The sequence below is a fragment of the Papio anubis genome, chromosome 20 (genome assembly GCF_008728515.1).
Source record: "Papio anubis isolate 15944 chromosome 20, Panubis1.0, whole genome shotgun sequence".
NCBI classification, from domain to species: domain Eukaryota; kingdom Metazoa; phylum Chordata; class Mammalia; order Primates; family Cercopithecidae; genus Papio; species Papio anubis.
The window spans coordinates 47061046-47083478 of NC_044995.1; the positions used below are offsets into that span (position 1 = coordinate 47061046).

Sequence of the window (22433 nt, forward strand, 5' to 3'; positions counted from 1 at the left end):
AAAAACAAGCAAACAGGCTTCTCTTGCCTCCAGCTGCCCACCAGAGGCCTGGCCGGGCACCTGGGGCTCTGAGGCCCCCGGGGAGGCTGGGCCCAGCGGCTGCCCCTGGAGAACACAGGCAAAGGGCTTCCTCACAGGGAACTGTGCCTCATGGAGGGATCGGACAGGGCTGGGAACAGCCACAGAGGCTGCGTGCCTGTGACACGGCACCTTCTCCCCTGCACGCTCCCCTGGGTTCTCAGGACTACCTACCCAAGCGCTGGGCTGCAGAGGAAGTGGGGCTGGGGAGGCTGTGGGCATCAGAGACACTGGTGGCAGCGGACCCACCCACCTGGCAAGGTCGCCCGACCCGGTGCTCTCAGGCTGGCCCAGGCTGTGGAGGCCGGCAGGCTCAGGTCAGGTGTGAGAAGTGCGCTGCGGCTGTGCTCAGTGCAGGGGGAAGAGCCGTTCAGCCCGGCCTCCCCAGGAAGCCATATCCCCACTCACCCGGTAAGAGAACCTTTTTATCACCTTCCCACACTCTCCTAGGACACGAGCCCAGGAACCCCAGACCCGGGGGGGAGGAAGGGTGGAGGGACTGCTGGTCCCCAGGGGTCACGGTGTGCACCAGGGACCGTGAGGGGCCGGGGCATTCAGCTCAGCTCTGAACCAGGGAAGCCAGCACAGCAGGGGCAGCCTCAGGTGAGAGGGGACGGGTCAGGAGCCTTCCTGAGCCTTCTCAGCCTGACATCCATGGCCAGCGGAGGCTAGGACGCCAGACACCGCCATTTGCAGAAATCCGGCACAGTGACTGCAGCTTACGTCCAGCCAACCAAGCATGGAGCCGGGGCTCAGGAAGTCCCTTCCCGCCATACCACAGCCTAATTCTTACTGGGACGGAGGCAACTCGGCCATGCTGGGCAGGAGGACAAACCCGAGGTGCCACTGTGGAATAAGCAACTTCGGTGCACGGTGTGACTTGCTAGGGGCCGTGCCCACGTGACAGTCCCTTATGCAGAGAAGGAAAGAGAAGCCCAGAGTGGGAGGGCAACTTGCCCAAAGTCACACAGTGTGCGGGTGAGTCCGGGCTGGCCTCTGAGGCCCACGCCCCTTGAACACTGGAGACCACTGTCAGCTAGCAGTGGTCCTCAGGGAAGGCCCGGTCTCCACCCTCCCAGCCCAGCCTCGGGGGCCCTCGCCCTCCCCACATCTGACCTGCTCACCTGCCTGGATGCTGGGCTGCCAGACACAGGAAGCATCAAACCCCAGCCTCCTGGGTGCGGGGCGGGGAGCAGGCATCAAAGCTTAGCAGCCCCGGTTTCTCCCTCTTGTCTCCTGGGAAGGGCTTGCTCCCGCCCAGCTCTCCCGCCACCGGCCTTTCAGGGTTGGGCTGGGCCCAGAGTGCCTTTTAGTTGCTTCTCACGGTGGCTCGATGGCTCAACCCAGTCCCAAACAGGCCCAGTGACGCTGCCAACTGCTCCCCAGCTCAGGCCCCCACTGCACCAGCAATGCTAGAAAACCAAGCCAATAAAAGTGATTTCTTTTTTCATTAAAAAACCCTTTATAGTCATTTCATGGTGGTTGGAAATCACAGAAATTAGGCAGAAAAAAAAACCCCAAGGGAACCAATACAAACAGCACGGTGTTCCCCACAGTTCTCCGCTCTGCTCTCCCGTGAGCCGGGGAAGGCGAGGGGCAGCCTGAGCTCGGGCGAGGGCGGGGCCTGGCTGCCCACGGCTCAGCTCTCCTCGTCCAGGGCCTCCGAGTCCCCCCGTGCCCTCTCACGCTCCTGCCGGTCGCTCCCAGGCCTGTCCAGGTCGGGGCCCTCCCGTAGGCTGCTGGTGGGAACAGCAAAGGCAGTGTGAGGATGCCCTCCCGCCCCTGCCCTGCCTGTGGGGCGGTCAATGGGACGGGCACTGAGGAGTGGGCGCCCCTTTGTGGCACCTGAGGCTGGAGTGCCACCCTCCTATCTGCCTATCTTCTGCCACTAGAGACCACAAACATGTCCAGGGTCCCCACGCTGGCGCCAGCCAGGCCTAGTACAAGGCAGCTGCTGTGTAAGCGAGTGACTCCACTGAACCTTGTACCAGACAGCAGCCCACGGTGATGGGTGCCGGGTGCCCGTGCTCAGGGCCTGCCTGAGCCACCCTGGAGGCTCGGCAAGAAGCCGCCTTCCCGGGAGGCCAGGGGCAGGCAGCTCAAAGCCCTGGAACTGCCTCAGTGGGGGCCACTGGAAGGAAGTGCCAGCCAGCGGGGCCCTGGGGTCAGCTGTGAGGATGGGAGGCCCCTGCATGGGGGGGTGACATCCCTGGGACCCTTCCCAGAGGGACTGGCGCAGGAGGAGTGGCTCAGACACGGTGTGCATCACGCCACTGCCGCTCAGGAGGCCACACCCCACGGCCCGGGACACTTACTCGTGCAGGTCTTCAGAGGAACCACACCTCGGCCCCTCCTCCGAGTCCCGACCCTCCTCGTGCTCCTTGTCCTCCACGCTCTCCCCCTTCTGTGACGTGGCCTCGCCATTCACCGGGGCTGAGAGATCTGAGTGAGACAGAGGGGTCACAGGTCACTGCTGGGCTCCAGCTGGGAACCCCAGAACCCTTCCCCCTCGAGGACTGGACCAGGGTTTGAGCTGAGCACCGTGGGTGATGCATGCCCATCCACCTGGACCCCGGCACCTGCTGCCTGGTCTGCAAGCTCCCGACATGGAGGCCGGGCTCTGCATGGTCCCATCCTGCAGCCGGCCCCAGCCCCAGCCACACTGGCCTGGAGAACTGGGGGCCCAGGAAATAAGGGAACGTCGGCAGCCCTGAGAAAAGCCCACAGCAGCCTGGGAAAGAGAAAGGAAGATGAGGTCGGGCACGGGGGCTCACAATCCCAGCACATGGGAGGCCGAGATGTGAGGCTCACTTGAGCCCAGGAGTTCAAGACCAGCCTGAGCAACATGCCAGCAACCCTGTCTCTACAAAAAATACAAAAATTAGCGAGGCCTGGCCAGGCACAGTGGCTCACGCCTATAATCCCAGCACTTTGGGAGGCCAAAGCATGCGGGTCATGAGGTCAGGAGATCTTGGCCAACACAGTGAAACCCCGTCTCTACTAAAAAACACAAAAATCTAGCCGGGCGTGATGGGCAGGGCGCCAGTTCCAGCTACTGAGGCTGAGGCAGTGAGAAATGGCGCGAACCTGTGGAGGCGGAGCCAGAATGAGCCTGTGATCTCACCACCGCACTCCAGCCTGGGGACAGCGTGAGACTCCCTGTCTCAAAAAAGGCCGGGCGCTGTGGCTCGCCTGCAATCCCAGCACTTTGGGAGGCCGAGGCAGGTGGATCACGCAGGCTCAGGAGATCGAGACCCTCATCCTGGCTAACATGGTGGAACCCGCCTCTACTAAAAATACAAAAAATAGCCGGGCGAGGTGGCGGGCTCTGTAGTCCCAGCTACCGGGAGGCTGAGGCGTGGGAGAATGGAACCCGTGGAGGCGGAGCTTGCAGTGAGCCGAGATCGCCGCCTTTACTCACTCCAGCCTGGCGACACAGCTGTGACTCCGCCTCCAAAAAAAAAAAAAAAAAAATTAGCAGGGCTGTAGCGGTGTAGGCCTACAATCCCAGCTCCTCTGGAGGCTGAGGTGGGAGGATGGCTTGCCCCCAGGAGGTCAAGGTTGCAGTGAGCTGTGATTGTACCACTGCACTCCAGCCTGGGGATGTGAGCCAGACCTTAATCAGAAAAAAAAAAAAAGGAAAGGAAAAAAAGACACCAGCCTCCGGCTGCCCCCCTGGGCCACAGAGCCCTGTCCCAAGTTTGCCCATCCCATCTCCAAAGGGCTGCTCTGCACACCTGTGATGGGGCCATGTCAGCCCAGCAGCCCCGAGGGTCACACCCCCGTCTCCTGTTGGACCACCAGGCAAACAAAGGCACCTGAGGCCTTCGCCCCCAAGCCTCCACCGACTGCATCTCTGAACAACGTCCCACTCTGCCCCTGCTGCACAGAGCCACCCCCGCTCTGGGCGCCCCGGGGCTGGAGGCGGTGGAGGCGTGTGGTGTCATGCACTGTTCCTGTCACCCCTCTGGCGTGAGCTCCAGGTTGCCTGCACCCTGGCTGCCTGGCATACAGTGGGGCTGAATGCCCCTCACTGGCTGCCCCGGGGATGAAAGCCGGGTTTGCGCGGAGACCCCAACAGGACACAACACTCTGGCGGGTTTGGGGCAGAGAGCAGAGCTGTGCTCCCCTTCTGGAATGTTCTGCAAAGCATCTGCTTCTTCAGCTGAGGAGACAGAGATTCAGGGCCCACCCCACCTGCCCCTCACCGGTGCTGGGCTTGTCTTCCACCTTCTCCTGGGGGGCCTCCTCCCCAGCCAGCTCCTCCCCGGCCAGCTTCTCCTCGGCCTTCTCCTTCTCCGTCCCAGCCTTGTTCGCTTTCTGCACCGCCTCGATCTTTGGGCCGAGGACCCGTGACTTCAGCCGGGTGTAGACTTCTGCCGCCTTCTCCATCACGTCCTTGTTCGCTTTGTAACGGCGAATCTGGCCACCAAGAGAAGAGGCCTGGCTCACCCAAGTGCAACAGTCCTAGCCCGGGCCCTGGGCCCCCTGCCCCGGCAATGCACCCTCCCACAGCACCTCCCGGGAGCACAGCTCTGTGCGCCGGGCGTTTCTCTTTTTTTTTTTGAGACAAAGTCTCGCTCTGTCACCCAGGCTGGAGTGCAGTAGCACAATCTCAGCTCACTGCGACCTCCGCCTCCCAGTTCAAGTGATTCTCCTGCCTCAGCCTCCTGAATAGCTGGGATTACAGGTGTGAGCCACCGCGCCCAGCCAGCAACGGGCATTTCTACCCGGCAGCCCACGTCCTCCTCACCGACCCAGGGCTGCCCCGACAGGAACCTGCTGGGGGCCTGGGCTCCCGGGCAGACATCTGCTCCCAGCTCCCCCGCCCGCACCCTGCGCCCCTGGTTCCCGCCATACCTTCTTCAAGGTGGCCACCACGTCTGTGTTCTTCTGGAGGATCTGAGAGGTCACCTGCAGGGTGCCCAGCTCCTCTAGGGCATTCAGGCACCTCTTCACGTCCTGCAGGGTGGGGTGGGAGTGAGGGGGACGGCCTGGCCGAGGGGTCCCCAGGGGTCCCAGGGCCCCAACGGGCGGAGGAGGACATCCTGGGCTCTCCCTGAGGGGGGCAGAATCCGCAGAACAGCCCCACCCCCAAGCCCCTGTCCGGCTGACGCGGAACTCCAGGGACAGGCAGATACTTGGGGTCCCAGGTGCGTGGGCGTTGGTCCTGGGGGCCTCCACGCACCACCTGCCGGGAACACTGGGTGCTGCATGTCAGGACCGGCTCCCCCAGGGCCCTGGGCCAGGAGACCCCATACGCTCACTACCAACTGGAACAGACTCCCGGCCCACCCACCCACAGGACCCCGGCTGTCTCAGTTTCCCCAGACTTCTAAGGGAGCCCCGCGGGGAGGTGGCAGTGGGAACTGCTTGGCTCAGGGGCCCCGAGGGTCTTACCGGGCTGTCGACCTTGAGGGCGAACTTGATCTCACTGTGCAGCTTCTGCAGCTTCTCCTCCACGGAGGGCTCTGGGCGGGGGAGAGAGCACCGCGTGGGCCCAGGCAGGGTCACGGGGAGCCAGCTGCTCGGGGACAGGAGACTGAGAGCCTCTGGAGGAGTTGAAATGGGGGCCCCAGGTCTGCAGGCTCAGCCCCCAACCATGCAGGCACCCCCGATGTGCTGAGCACCCTCTCTAGGGATAGGCAAGACAGGCCAGCCACGCCATGGCTGTCCCCGTTCCCCTCAGCGAACTCAGTGTGGGCAGTGCTGGGCAGCCAGGCCTCACCTTTCTTCTTCTCTACCTTCCTGTCCATCGAGAAGCCCTCGGACCGCTTCCGGGTCCGCTCCACCTTCACGGGCCTGTGGAGAAGTGCTCCCCTTAGTCAGGCCCCGCCACCAGCGCTCTGCCACTGAGGGGCTAGCGCCCGAGGGGTGGACCCAAATCCGCTGCAAAGGAGGCCTTTGGGAGGCCCTGAGAGCTAAGCCAGGAAATGGGAGACGGGGAGGCCCTGCCATGGCCTAGGCCTAGGGCAGACCAGGGCGGCCACTGGCTCGAGCTGACCAAAGATACAAGCCTTTCCCTGGGTTCTTAAGAAATCCCGGGATTCTTTTCCTCGTTCACGTAGCCAAGGGCTGGCTTTTTCTACCCGAGTCAGTGAGCTAGGAAAAGGCCCTCAAGGGTGACATGCATGCAGGAGGGGAGGCCCATTGCTGAGGCTTGGTGCTGCGTGCTGCTCTGCACCCTGTCACTGCCATACCCTCATGCCAAGTCCTCATGGGCAGGTTTGCCCACCCGAGGCCAGATGCCATTTAGAAAGTGGGCTGGGGAACCGGGCACGGTGGCTCACGCCTGGAATCCCAGCACTTTGGGAGGCCGAGGTAGGTGGATCACGAGGTCAGGATCTGGAGACCATCCTGCTAACACGGTGAAACCCCGTCTCGACTACAAATACAAAAAATTAACCAGGCATGGCGGCACGCGCCTGTAGTCCCAGCTACTTGGGGGGCTGAGGCAGGAGAATCGCTTGAACCCGGGAGGCGGAGGTTGCAGTGAGCCGAGATGGCGCCACTGCACTCCAGCCTGGCAGAGCGAGACTCCACCTCAAAGACAAAAAGAAAAGAAAGTGGGCTGGGGCTGGGTGCGGTGATTCATGCTTGCAATCCCAGCACTTTGGAAGGCTGAGAAGGGCGGATCACAAGGTTAAGAAGTTGAGACCAGCCTGGCCAACATGGTGAAACCTCGTGTCTACTAAAAATACAAAAATTAGCTGGGAATGGTGGCAGGTGCCTGTAATCCCAGTTACTCGGGAGGCTGAGGCCGGAGAATCGCTTGAACCCAGGAGGCAGAGGTTGCAGTGAGCCGAGGTCGCGCCACTGCACTCTAGCCTATGAGAAAGAGCGAGACTCCGTCTCAAAAAAAAGAAAAAAGAAACTGAGCTGGGAGATGGGCTCTCTCCCCACCATAGGGGAACCAAGATGCAAGCCCCTAGGCCGGGGTGCAGTTTCTCCCTCCTCCTCTGCTCTGTAGACACTGGGGATGGACTGTTCTCTGGGATGGGTCGTTCTGGGCCCTACAGGGCGCTCAGCAGTGTCCCCGGCCTCCACCCGCTCCATTCCCGAAGCACCCCCCAGTCATGACAACCACAGATGTCCTTGGACGTGGCCCAGTGTCTCTGGGGGCGGGATCACCTCGGGGGAGGCCCCTGGGCTGGGAAAAGATCCCGCTCCCGCAGCAGCGATTCCTACGCAGCCCATACAACCCAAGCACCAGGAACTTCTACTGGGTCTGGCTCCAAGGCTGAGCTCAGAGCTGGGGCTGCCCCTGGAAGGGGTGAGGGTTGCGGGGTGCTGCAGCGTGCAGGGTCCCCGGGGTGTGGAGGGGCGCAGCAGGGCTCACTTGGCTTGTGGCTTCTCCTCGGGCCGTGCTCTCTTCTCCTTCTGACCAGGTTTCCTGGCGGGCTCTGTGCTTGGGGACTGCAGCTTCTTCGCTGATTTCTTGGCCTACAGCAGTCAGAAAGGGCGCGTTGGAGCAGTGGAAAGGGGATTACCCAGACCCCTAGCCCATCCCACTACTAGGGGACGCAGCTGGACCCTTTCTGCTGCCCTCCACACTGTTTGAAGGTGCTGGGGCAGGATGGGAGGGGAGGGAGGACCCAGTGTCCAGTCCTGAGTGGATCGTGGAGTTCTTGGAGCCCAGGCCCACCCAGCAGAGGAGCAGCCCCCTGCACTCTTTCTGCCCAGCAGTCCTGGGCTGTGGCTGGTGCGCCTCCTGCACCAGGAGTTCCGTGCCCTTTCTGTGACAAAGGGAGTGACAGAGAGAACACAGCGTTGTTCCTGCTTTCCCCAAAGAAGGCAGGCCTAGGCGGCTGAGGGACACCAGCACTTGGGGTCCAGGGCTCAGTCTAGGTCAGACTCTCTGGATTCAGGCCACACTGCCTGAATCTCCACGAGGGTAGAGGGCGTGATAGGGCCCGCAGCCCCACACGTGATACAGGAGAGGCCCAACAGTCACCACTCTAGGAGGCCGCCTACCTGCTCCCACGCTCACCTGCAAGCTGCACCCAGCGGCAGCCAGAGGGCACCCGAGAGCGGGCCTGTCCCTCCCCTGTCCAGTGCCCTCCATGGCTCCCACCTCCCTCAGGGTCAAAGCCCAAATCCTCCCTGCAGCCCACGAGGCGCTGTCCGGCCTGCCCTGTCCCCTCCCCACCCTCCCCTTTTCCCTCTCTCCCCTCCTCCCTCTGCTCCAGCCACAGAGGCCACCTCGCTGTTCCTCCAGCACACCAGGAGCAGCCCTCTGGGCCTCTGTATGAGCTGCTTCTCCTGCCTAGAATGTGTCCCCTCCCAGGAGTCTTCATAGATCCCCTCCCTTCATTCGGAGTCTTTTTTATTTTTACTTTTTATTTTTTTTGAGACGGAGTCTCACTCTGTCACCCAGGCTGCAGTGCAGTGGCACAATCTTGACTCACTGCAACCTCTGCCTCCCGGGTTCACGCCATTCTCCTGCCTTAGCCTCCCAAGTAGCTGGGACTACAGGTGCCCGCCACCACGCCTGGCTATTTTTTTTGTATTTTCAGTAGACATGGGGTTTCACCATGTTAGCCAGGCTGGTTGATCTCCTGACCTCGTGATCTGCCCACCTTGGCCTCCCAAAGTGCTAGGATTACAGGCGTGAGGCACTGTGCCCGGCCCATTCGGAGCCTTAAACTCAAACACAAGCCTTTGGAGTCTACTCACACCTTCGGGGTCCACCCTACTTAAAAGAGAAACCCCCTACCCCACTTTACCCTTCTCCTTAACAGCAAATACTCCAGACAGCACGCACTACCCTGATGTCATCATCTGTACAGCTCCTCCCTCGTTTTGAGACAGGGTCTTGCTCTGTCACCCAGGCTGGAGTGCAGTGGATTGATGACAGCTCACTGTAGCCTCCAACTCCTGGGCTCAAGCAATCCTCCCACCTCAGCCTCCTGAGCAGCAGGCGCACACCACCATGCCCAGCTAATTTTTTTTTTTTTTTTTTTTGAGCCGGAGTCTGGCTCTGTCACCCAGGCTGGAGTGCAGTGGCCGGATCTCAGCTCACTACAAGCTCCGCCTCCCCGGTTTACGCCATTCTCCTGCCTCAGCCTCCCGAGTAGCTGGGACTACAGGCGCCCACCACCTCACCTGGCTAGTTTTTTGTATTTTTTAGTAGAGACGGGGTTTCACCATGTTAGCCAGGATGGTCTCCATCTCCTGACCTCATGATCCACCCGTTTCGGCCTTCCAAAGTGCTGGGATTACAGGCGTGAGCCACCGCGCCCGGCCCAGCTAATTTTTAAAGGATTTTATATAGACGGGGTCTCGTTATCTTGCCCAGGCTGGTCTTGAACTGGGCTCAAGTAATCGTCCCACCTCAGCTGCCCAAAGTGCTGAGATAACAGGCCTGAGCCACCATGCCCAGCCCCCTCACTCCCGTGAACCCCTCAAGGCAGGGGTTTCTGGGCCCACACACTGCTTTCCTGCTGCGTCCCGGAACCGGGGACGCTGCCTCGTATCTAGTAGGTGCTCGATGAACGTGTGAATGCAGGGACTCCGGGCGCCCTCCCGGCTCACCTCTCTCTCCAGCTCGGCCTCGGGCTCAGAGTCAGAGGAGGACGGGGGACCCCGGCCCCGGCCCTTCCGTCCTCGCTTCTTGACGGGCTCATCGTCCTCCCTGAGCTCGTCCCCGCTGCTGCCGCCGCTGCCCCGCTCAGCCTCCCCGCGCTCGGCCCGCTCGCGCCTCCGCTCCTTCTCCTCCTTCTCCTGCTCCCGCAGGCGCCGCAACTCCTCCTCCTGCTCGCGCCGCCGCCGGGCCTCCAGCTCGCGCCTCCGCGCCTCGTCCCGCCGCTTCCACTCACTGATGCGGTCCACCTCGTCGCTGTCACTGGAGGCGGAGGGGGCGGTTGGGGACCTCCGTTCCTCCCTCGGGAGCCCGCCCTGCCCCTCAGCCGATGGAGGCGCCGCCAGGGGGACCCCAGCCCCAGCACCCACCTGTCACTGCTGGAGCTGGACGGAGGCCGTTCAGGCTTCGGTTTCCGCCCTCGCGGCTTCGGGGGAGGCTTCTCGGCTACAGGAAGAGGAGGAGGCGGTGACCTTCCCTTCCAGGGCTCCAACGTGACCAGGGGACTGCCCGGGAGCGCCCCGGCACGGGCCAGCCAAGAGGCTGCGAGCACCAGGACCCTACCTGGCTTCCTGCCCCTCGGAGGCTTCTTCACAGACACGTCGGAGTCGGAGGAGGAGGAGGAAGACGAGGAGGAGGTCGCCGACCGCGCCACGGCCACCGGCTCAGGCTTGGCCCCGTCCGAGTCTGCCTTGGAGTCGGAGTCGGAGGCTGACGGCGCCTTCTGGGAAGAAGCAGGGACAGGCGTGAGCATCAGGAGCCCCCCCGTGAGAAGCGGGGCGCCCCAGGCCAGAGGAGGCTCCTGCACCCCCGCAGCCGCCAGGCTCTGCAGGCCCCGGCTCCGAACCCCTCCGACCCACAAAACCCACCTCCTCCTAAGTGGAAACTGATCCTGTAGGGCGGCTCTAGCACGCGGGCAGCTGCTGGCCTTTCACCTCCTCTTCCTCAGTGAACCGGGGTAGATGAGAACCCCGGGTTCCCAGGGGGAACTTCTCTGTGCAAAATCCTGCGTGGAGGCCACGCCACACAAGCTGCTCTGCTCTACCGCCTCCACCCCCGAGTACCCTGCCAAACACGCCATGCCACACACAGACACCACAACACCACACAGATACCACACACACCACAGATACCACACACACCACACACAACCCACAGATACCACACACAGCACTGATAACACACACACACCAATAATAATAATACACACACCACACACAATTTCACACACACACACACAGACAATCACAATACCACACACCATAGATAAATTACAATTAATAATTCACACACTACCACAGATACCACACACACCACACAGATACCACACACCCCACAGATAACACACACACCACAGATACTACACACACCACAGATACCACACACAGCACAGATAACACACACACCACAATACACCACAGATACCACAACAACCCACAGATACCACACACACCACAGATACCACACACAACCACACAGATAACACACACACCACAGATAACACACACACCACACAACCACAGATAACACACACACCACAGATAACACACACACCAATAATACCACCACAGATACCTCACATCAACTCACCAGATAAACAATAACAACACCACAGATAACAATACCAAACACACAATAACAGATACCACACACAGCACAGATAACACACACAATCACACAGATGACCACAAGATACCACACACACCACAGATACCACAAACCCCACAGACACCACACACACCACAGATACCACACACCACACACAGATACCACACACACCACAGATAACACACACACCACACACACCACAGATAACACACACACCACAGATAACACACACACCACAGATAACACACACACCACACACACCACAGATACCACACACACCACAGATAACACACACACCACACACACCACAGATACCACACACCCCACAGATACCACACACACCACAGATACCACACACACCACACACACACCACACAGATACCACACACACCGGCTACAGATAACACACACACCACACCACAGATAACACACACACCACAGATAACACACACACCACACACACCACAGATACCACACACCCCACAGATAACACACACACCACAGATACCACACACACCACACACACCACAGATACCCACACAGCACACAGATAACACACACAACACACAGATACCACACACACCACAGATACCACACACACCACAGATACCACACACCCCACAGATACCACACAAACACACAGATACCACACACACACCAATACCAGATACCACAATAACAACTACAGACAAATAATAACACACCACAATAATAACTACAGACAACACACACAATCTCAATAAGATACCATAATAATGACCACAGATAACATACCACACCACAGATACCACACAGACAACAATAACACACCACCTAACAGATAATTACACACACCACAGATACACTCAATAACTACACAGATACCACTACCACCACAGATAAATACTACCACACCACAATAATGACCACAAGATAACACACACACCACAATAATAACACACAGATACACACAGATACACACACACCACACAGACACCACAACACCACACACACACCACACCACACAGATACCACACACCCCACAGATAACACACACAACTCCACACACACCACAGATAACACACCACACACACACCACACACTGACACACACACAGATAACACACACACCACACAGATACCACACACACCACAGATAAATAATACTACCAACCACACACAGACACCACAACAATCACACACAACAGCCACCCTCACACCACAGATGCACCAAATAACAACCTACAGATAACACACACACCACACCACACAGATACCACACACCCCACAGATACCACACACCCCACAGATAACACACACACCACACAGATAACACAATAACACACCACACACACACAACACCACACAGATACCAATAATCACACACCACAGACACACACACCACACAGATACCACACACACCACAAGATGACCACAATAACTTTCATGACAACACACACACGATACCACACCACCACACAGATAACACACACCACCACAGATAACACACACACCACACAGATAACACACCACAGATAACACACACACCACAAAAAACACACCACACATACCACACATCAGATACCACACACACCACACACACACCACCACACCACAGATACCACACACACCACAGATAACACACACACCACACAGATACCACACACACCACACACACACCACACACACAGATACACACACACCACACACACCACAGATACCACACACACCACAGAGACAACAACACCACACAGATACCACACACACCACAGATAACATACACACCACACAGATACCACACAATAACCACACAACACAATGCACAAATCGACCACATGCAGATAACACACACACCCACACACACCAGATACCACCACACCACACAGATACCACACACACCACAGATAACACAATCAACACAGATGTAAATCAATAACTCACAGATAACACAAATACCAAGAACAATAACCACACACCACACAAGATACCACTAATACCAACTATCATCAATAACAATAACTAACCACACCACACACAGATACCACAATAACTCACAGGATAACACACACACCAACAATAAGATACCAATAATTACCAACTACTAACAACACAACTACCACAATAATAAGACACAATAACTTCAATAACACAACCACACAAGACACCACAATAATAACTCACAATAACAATAACCAATCAATAACCAATAACAAGACACCACAATACCAACCACAGATAAATCAATACCACAATACATCAACCACAATCACTATCAACCAATAACCACAGATACACCAACAAATCACCATGACAACACACAATAACTCAACAACAACAAGACAACCAACACACCACACAGATAACACACAACACACCACACACACAGACACCATACACACCACACAGATACCACACACACCACACAGATAACACACACACCACACAACACACACACCACACACACCCACACCAATACCACACCACACACACACAGACACACCACCACACAACACACACACACAGATAGCACACACACCAGACACCACACATACCACACAGAAAACACACACAACACCACTAACTACTAACAATAAGATGTTCAATAATACCAACCAACCAAGACAACCAACACACACCAACCACAACCACACACCACACACAACACACAACCACACACAAGACACCACACACACAACTAACACAGACAACAACAACAAACAGGCCACACACAGACACCACACACACCAGATACCACACCACACAGATAACACACACACCCACACAATAATAAGACACCACAACTTCACAGACACCACAATAACACCACACAGATAACAATAATAATAACCACAATAATAAGACCACAAGACACCACACACACACCACACAGATACCACACACACCAATAATACCAATACACACAATCACAACACCACACAGACAACTACTAACAATAACTCACACAAAATAACACACACACCACACACAGACAATCACACAACAGACACCACAATAACACACCACACACAGATGTCTCAATAACCACAGATAACAATACCACACAGATGTAACACACACACCACAATAACAATGACCAACCAACAACAACCAATAACAGACACCACACACACCACACACATACCACACAGACCACACACACCACACACAGACAACACACACACGACACAGACAACACACACACCACACAGATCACACACACATCACACACACACCACACACCCACAGACACACATCCACACACCACACACACATCACACACCCACACATACACATACCACACAGACAACACACACACCACAGACACCACACACGACACACCACGCACACCACACACAACACAGACAACATACACACCACACACACAGAGATAACACACAACATACACCACACAAGACACATACGCCACACACAGATACCACACACACCATACACACACCACACACAAACACAGACACCACACACACAGTGACCACACACGATAACACACATACTATACACACCACACATGTTAACACACACACACACCCATACAATAATACAACTACTACATAGACCAATAAATACAGACAAATACATACCACACACCACACACACGGATAACAGCACACACAATCACACACACCACACAGAAAGACACACATACCCCACACACACCACACAGATAACACATAACACACCAGACACACCAGACACACACACACCTCACACACAACACACAGACCACACACACCACACAGACAACACACCACATCACACACACAACACAGACATATACACCAGATACACCACAGACAACACACACAAAAAAACATACACACAACACATGTACCACACACACCCCACACACACGGACACACCAGACACAACACACAGATACAAACACACACCATAAGCACATATACAGCAAACATACCGCACACACACACACACACAAGGACATACAGATGGACACAGACATACAGACACACGAACACACTATGCACACAGGGACACACACGCACACACACAGGCATCACATATACTCACATTGGAACACAGGCACAACACACAGAGGAGAGGCACAGCACACACACACACACAGGCACAGGGACACAGGTACCAGAAAGGCACGACAGGTGCGCACACACACACACATCACACATGCACAGTCTCCACACACACTGCACACACACGTACATGGTCCCAAACATGCAGGCACACAAGTACACACACACACGCACATGGACACGCGTGCACAGAGACACACAATATGCTCACACATGCACCGGCACACACCTCTCTTTCTTCTCTCCCTCTCGCTCTGTCTCCCCTCTTCTCCCTCCCTCTCACTCTCTCGTTCTCTCGCTGTCTCACTCTCACACAGGCGCCTCAGGACTGCTTCCCTCCCTTCTGATGCCAGCATCCCAGAATGCTCTCCAAAGTCCATAGACAGTGGCTCCCTGGAGGCAGCCTGGCCATGCAGGTGCTGCCAGTTCAGGGTAGATGTCCCCTGGGGTTCCTGGGTGGCTCTGGGTCCCACCTCTCCAGGAAATGGTCACCTGCCCTGGGGGATACAGCCAGAGACCGCAGAGGTGCCCCAGGAGTAGGCATGGGAAACAAAGTCAAATGCATCGCCATCTTTTTTTCCAGTTCCCTCTAGGCTCCCTCCATGCTGGACTACTCTCTTCCTCAGGTGAAGTCCTGGGGGACAGAAGAGCCGAACTGGGCCCACCGGCAGCTGACACCACCCCTCTGCCCTCCCATGTGAGCCACCAGCCCACCCACCAGTCCTCCCACCTCAGGAAGAGCCTCCCAGTTCTTCCTTCGATGGGGATATTACGGTTTGATCTTAGGGTACCGCTGAGGCTCTTCGGGCTCAAGCTTCGACTGGCATCTGGAATGGCTTGAATGCCTGCCGCACGGGCATCGGCCCTGGCAGGAAGCCTCCTGCTGACTGCCCACCGCCCAATGGCGAGAGCTGAGCTGTGGAATCTCTATGGAGGGCTAGGCACCCTGTGGAGAATCCCACAAAGCCAGGGATCCTGAATCCCTCAAGGAAGATATTATGCCTGTGAAAGTGGTCACATCCTTAAGGTGAGTCCCTGGTGCTCACTGGGGAGATTCACAGAGACAGAAGTAGGGGTGGGGACACCCGGGCCGCGGAGCAAGTGGGAGTGAGGTTTCATGGGACAGCATTTCCCAGCCAAAGACGAAAGTTCCGGGAGATGATGCATGTGTGATGGCTGTACAACCATGTGGACCGCTTACCACCGCAACAGCGCACCCTAAATGGCTAATTTGGCCAAGCGTGCCCATGCCTGCAATTCTAGCACTTGGGGAGGCCCCAGGTGGGCCAGGATTGACCTGAGGTCGGGAGTCGAGAACAGCCTGACCAAATACGGAGAAACCCCATCTCACTGAAATACAAAATTAGGGGCCAGGGCGCCGTGGCTCACGCCTGTAACTCCCAAGCACTTTGGGAGGCCGAGGCAGGCAGTGATCACGACAAGCCAGAGATCGAGACCATCCTGCCTGCCACAGTGAAACCTGCCTCATAAGAAAAATACAAAAATTAGCTGGGCGCAGTGGCTCGTAGTCCCAGCTTACTTGGTGAGGGTTGAGGTGGAGGAATGGAAGTGAAACCCAGGAGGCAGAGTTTGCAGTGAGCCTGATCACGCATCGCACCCAGCCTGGCTGCATGAGCTGCAGACCAGCCCCAAAAAAAAAAAAAAAAAAAAAAAGAAAAGAAAATACAAAACTAGCTTTGCATGCAGGATGACACGCAATCCCAGCATAATTTTAGGAGGTTGAGGTGGTGGAATTGCTTGAACTTGGGAGGGAGGTGGCTGGTGGATTTAGATCGTGACCATTAGGACTTCCAGTTTAACATAGTAAACTCCATCCCTGGGCCTCTAATTCTAAAGAAAGAAAAAATAGGCCAATCCTTGCTTGGCTCAGAAACCCTATATACTATATAGGTATTTTTTTCTGTTTCTATGTTTTGCATTTTCCAAGTTATCTACTATAAATATGGCTTATCACTTTAGAATCAAAAAATAATACAAATACACGCTACCTATCAAATAACCTATTACAGAATCTTTTCTACACCCAAAGAAGAAGAAGTGGCCAAAGGCAGGATGATGACATAACACCTAGGAGAATGGAAAAACAATATGATCTGCACAAAAACCCTGTCAAGAACGCTTCACGGCAGCCCATCTGAACGGGCCTAAAAAGTGAAATCCACCCAAATGGCTGTGCGACAGGTGGATCAACACAACCGGTTCCTCCACATTGACTGGAATCTGACCCAGCCAGGAAAAGGAAGGGAGGCGGCCGGGCGTGTGGTTCTCACGCCCCATAACTCCACTCTGGGGAGGCCGTGAGACAGCTGATCAGGAGGTCAGGAGTCTCGGATCAGCCCGGCCAAATACGGAGAAACCCCATCCTCTACCAAAAAATACAAAATTAATGGCACAAAGCAGCCAGCTCCCTGTAATCCCAGCTACTCTGGAGGCTGGAGGTGTAAGAACTTGAACCTGGGAGGAGGATGCAGGGAGCTGAGATCAGGCATTGCATCGAAGCCTAAGGGATAGAATTGGACTCTGCCTCAAAATATAAATAAATAAATGAATGCAGGAGCTGGATCTAGGCTGTGAGAATGTGATGCACTTGAGGGACGCTAAACTTGGCGAAGGAAGGCAGACACAAAGGCCATGCAGTGTGTCATCCCATTTCTATGAAATGTCCAGGACAGGCCCCTCCACAGAGGTGGCAAGGGATGGGTGCCTGGGGCCAGAGGAGGGGCTGTGGAGGACAGCTGATGGAACCAGCCTCCCAAAGCCATCACTGTGGAACCCCGAAATACACAGCAATGGCCGTCAACCGCCAGAACACACCAAACCACCGAGTGCATACCCAGGAAGGATGAATCCCGCGGCGGCTTTTGACTTAACCCACACCCTTGTTTAACGTACACCGGAAAACAGCTATATTAAAGAAAGGGCCAGGCCAGGCACCGGCTTGGCGTCTGTAATCCCAGCAGCACTCCGAAGGTCGGGCCGTGGTGGATCACGAGGTTTGCAGATCAAGACCAGCCCCAACATGGCAGTAGAACCTGTCCCCATTAAAAAATACAAAACCGAGGCTCGGCACGTGGTTTCGCTTCATCCTAGCACTTTGAGGCCGACGGGCGGATCAAGCGGAGAGGTTGTGGGAGATCGAGACTACACACGGTGGAACCCCGCCTCACTAAAAAATACAAAACTAGGCCGGGTTTGATGGAGCGGATCACCTGCAGTCCAAACACCGGATACCGAGCAAGGAGCAACGGCGAACCCCATGCGCTTGCCTGCGAGCCGAGATCCGGGCCACCGGGCACCCAGCCTGGGGCTGCATAGAGCCAGACTGGTTCCAAAAAAAAATACAGAATTCAGCTGGAAATGGCTGGTGACGCCCAATCTCAGCTACTGGGAGGCTGAGGCAGGGGAATCTCTTGAACCCAGGAGGAGGCTGGAAGTGAGCTGGCATCCCAGCCCAAGGGGAAACAACCCAGACCCTGTCTCTAAAATTAGCTGGTGGCGATGGTAGGTGCCTATTCTGCCATTGAGGTTCCATGAGGGTGGGCTGCTGGGAACTCTGTGGTGGGCGGTGCTGCTGAGCTTGAGATTGTGCGCTTTACTGTAATCTCTGACAAGGTGATAATAGAGGCAACTGTGGTCTCAAAAAAAAGAAAAAGAAGGCGCCAAGTGCAGCCGCTCAAGACTGTGCAATCCCAGTGCACTTTTGAGAGAATAATATGGGTGATCACCTGAGGCCAGGAAAGTTCAAGACTAACTTAGCAACCCGCTGAAACCCCATCTACTAAAAATACAAAACGAATCGGGCGAGGCCCTGTAATCCCAGCTTAATTAGGGAGGCTGAGGCAGAAGAATTGCTTCTGAACTCCAGCGGAGGTGGACAGCAGTGAAGCCGAGATCACGCATCGCACCTGCGCCTGCAAATAGAGTCAGACCTCGTCCTGAAAAAAAAAAGGCCATACGCGAGTGGCCTGCTTCCGTAATCCCAGCACTTAGAAATGCAGACGGGCCGGATCACAGGTCAGGAGATCAGGAGACGATCCTGCCACACGGTGGAAACCTCGCTCTTCTACTTGGGTAATGGAGCAAGTAAAAAAACTAGGCTGGGTAAGGTGGCGTAACTTGTAACCTAGCTTACGGGAGGCTGGAGGCAGGAGAATGGAACCCGAGGCGGAGCTTGCAGGAGCTGAGATCCGCCACTGCACTCCAGCCTGGCTACATGATGGTGGTCTGCAAAGGCAGGAGGGACAGCAAGCTGCCAGGAGAGACATCAGGGCCAGGGATAAGGGCCACCGCTTTGGTCTCCTCTCTACCTTAGCGCAGGCGCTCTCCTCTCAGCCACCGCCGCCTACCCTGTCCGAGTCCCAGCCCAGCCCATCCCGTCACGGGCAGCTGTGACGCCAGACTTCGGTTGCCGCCGCCCTAGCCTTCTACTAAGCGCTGGGCGGGTTGGCCTGGGCTCTGCTGCTGGAAGAGTCACTGCTGGGGATAGAGTCAGCAGAGACCGGCGCGTCAACGCCAGTTCCTCCGGCAGATTTCCATCGTAAGACCGTGACCCAGAGGACGGCAACGACGCCGGGATCCTTAACGTCAGTGCTGTCTCTGGCCTGCCAAACGGGAAACTGAGCCCAGAAGGGCCGGAGAACGAAGGCAGGAGAGTGAAGTGGGATCTGCTGGGCTGGTGGGCACTCAAGGCTGCTGGCTTCAGGGCTAAACTCGAAGTAACTTCTAACTCCTCTGTGCCCTTTAGTGACCAGCATCTGGGGGCAAATGTGTACACCGTGCCTTGATCCTATACCCGCGACCAGGAAAGCATGGAAGTGGGAGGTGGAACACCAGGGCAGTGACCAAACCATGTCAAGAGGTTCAGAAATGGCTGGGCTCTTGGCTAGGCGTGGAGGCTCACGCCTGTAATCCCAGCACTTTGAGGCTGCAGCAGGCAGATCACCTGAGGTCAAGTGCCCAAAGACCAGCCCACATGGCAAAAACCCCACTCTACTAAAAAATAAAAAAGGCTCGGGTGTGGTGGTAGGTGCCTATAATCCCAGCTATCAGGAGGCTGAGGCAGGAGATGGAATTGGTGGGAGCAGGGAGGCTGGATTGGGGACGGAGCAGGCCGCAGTTTGGGTGGCCAGTGGGATTGTTCTAGTGGGCCAGGGGTGAAGGGCCGGGCGTGGTTTGGCACTTGGGATTTTAGGGATGGAAAGCACCGAGGGCGAGCCGATCACGCAGGTCAGGAGGAGATCCAGACTCCATCCTGGCTAACACGTGTGAAACTCCTCCGCCTCATTAAGCAAAATACAAAAAATTAGCTGGGCGAGGTATGGCTGTTTCTGTAGTCCTACAGCCACTCAGGAGGCTGGAGGTGAGAACGGCTGGAATCCTGGGAGGGCGGAGCCTGCAGTGAGCCACATCACACCACTGCACTCCAGCCTGACGATAGAGCTAGACTCTGTCTCAAAAAATAAAGAAAAGAAATGGTTGTTTTTTTTTTTTTTTAAGTCATTCAATTATCACGAGGCGGAAGCCAAACTAGGACAAGACCTCTGGGCTTCTACCATCCAGGCACTGCTATTTCTCTTACACTCAAAATGCCCGCTCAGGCAGTGACAGCCACAGAAATCACAAACACCTATCTGATGCTTCCTGTGTGTCAGGCACATGACCGGGTCACACACTCAGCCAAAGTCTGCTGAGCAGTCATGAGTGTCGGGCACTGGGCCGGGGGCATCAAGAATACAGAAGTGACCGTGGCATGCTCCCCTGCCCCTGGGAGCTGATTTTTCTAGTGGGAGGCCCTGAACATTGTCATTTAAACACGGACAATTCCAAATCGTGGTGACAGGCAGGAAGAAAACACGGGCGTATGGTTGTGAGGATTGAGAGAGGAGGAGGGCTGGTGGCTCACGGCTGTAATCCCAGCACTTTGGGAGCCAAGGCAGAAAGATCATTTGAGCCCAGTTCAAGACCAGCCTGGGCAACATGGTGAAACCCCCTCTCTACAAAAGATGCACATATTAGCGAGGTGTGGTGGCGGGGGCCTGAGGTCCCAGCTGCTTAGGTGGTTGAGATGGGAGGATCGCTTGAGCCCAGGAGGCAGAGGTTGCAGTGACCTGTGATCACACCACTGCACTCTAGATTGAGTGACAGAGCAAGACCCTGTTTCTAAAAGAGAGAGAACCCGGGCGCAGTGGTTCACACCTATAATCCTAGCACTTTGGGAGGCTGAGGTGGGTGGATCATGAGGTCAGGAGTTTAAGACCTACCTGGCCAAGATGGTGAAACCCTGTCTCTACTAAAAATACAAAAAACATTAGCCAGGTATGGTGGTGGGCACCTGGAATCCCAGCTACTCGGGATTGAGGCAGGACACGCTTGAACTAGAAGCGGCCAGAGTGAGCCGAGATCACACCATTCACACTCCTGCCTGGTGATAGAGAGACTCCATCTCAAAAAAAAAAAAGAGAGAGAAAGAGAGACATTTAGCACTGGGTGGTCAGGGAAGCCCCTTGGAGGATGACATTTTTTTTTTTGAGATGGTTCTCATTTGCTGTCTAGGCTGGAGAAAGGGCGCAATCTCGCTCACTGCAACCTCCACTCTCCAGGCTTGGCACTTCAAGGCCTCAGCCTTGGGAGTAGCTGGGATTACAGGCACGTGCCACCACGCCCAGCTAATTTTGTATTTTTGGTAGGGGCGGGGTTTCACCATCTTGGCCGAGGCTGGTCTTGAACTCCTGACCGTGATCCACCTGCCTCGACACTCCCAAAGTGCTGGGATTACAGGCGTGAGCCCACGGTGCTTGACCAGATGTGAGGCATTTTCACAGAGGTTGTCAGAAGCATGGAAGAGAGGTCAGACTAGCCAGCGTTCAGAGAACAGGAATGGCACCAATAAGAGGTCCCCCTGGGAACTGGAAGAAGCGAACCTAAACCCACTCACAGGGGGCACAGAGAGGGTGGAGGTGGTGAAGGGAGGATGAAAAGAAGTTAGGCAGGTGGGTGACTCATGTTTGCAGGAGGAAAATGTATGGCGCCAAGGTGTATTTTTGTATTTTTTTAGTACCAGGCAGGGTTTCACCATGTTGACCAGGATGATCTCGATCTCAT

General features: G+C 55.9%; 1 protein-coding gene across 1 annotated transcript in view; it reads right to left on the bottom strand.

Moving 5' to 3' along the window:
* Window positions 1–1509: 1509 nt before the first annotated feature.
* HDGFL2 (HDGF like 2) overlaps window positions 1510–22433 on the bottom strand; it is a 35882-nt gene continuing 14958 nt past the window's right edge. Inside the window, exons 5-15 of the mRNA XM_031659069.1 lie at window positions 19546–19581; window positions 10223–10533; window positions 10030–10105; window positions 9613–9922; window positions 7418–7521; window positions 5807–5880; window positions 5479–5549; window positions 4939–5040; window positions 4287–4500; window positions 2394–2520; window positions 1510–1817 (exon numbers count right to left, since the gene is read on the bottom strand). Coding sequence (XP_031514929.1) covers window positions 1718–1817; window positions 2394–2520; window positions 4287–4500; window positions 4939–5040; window positions 5479–5549; window positions 5807–5880; window positions 7418–7521; window positions 9613–9922; window positions 10030–10105; window positions 10223–10533; window positions 19546–19581 — 1525 coding nt within the window. The 3' untranslated portion in view covers window positions 1510–1717. The remainder of the gene's footprint in view (window positions 1818–2393; window positions 2521–4286; window positions 4501–4938; window positions 5041–5478; window positions 5550–5806; window positions 5881–7417; window positions 7522–9612; window positions 9923–10029; window positions 10106–10222; window positions 10534–19545; window positions 19582–22433) is intronic.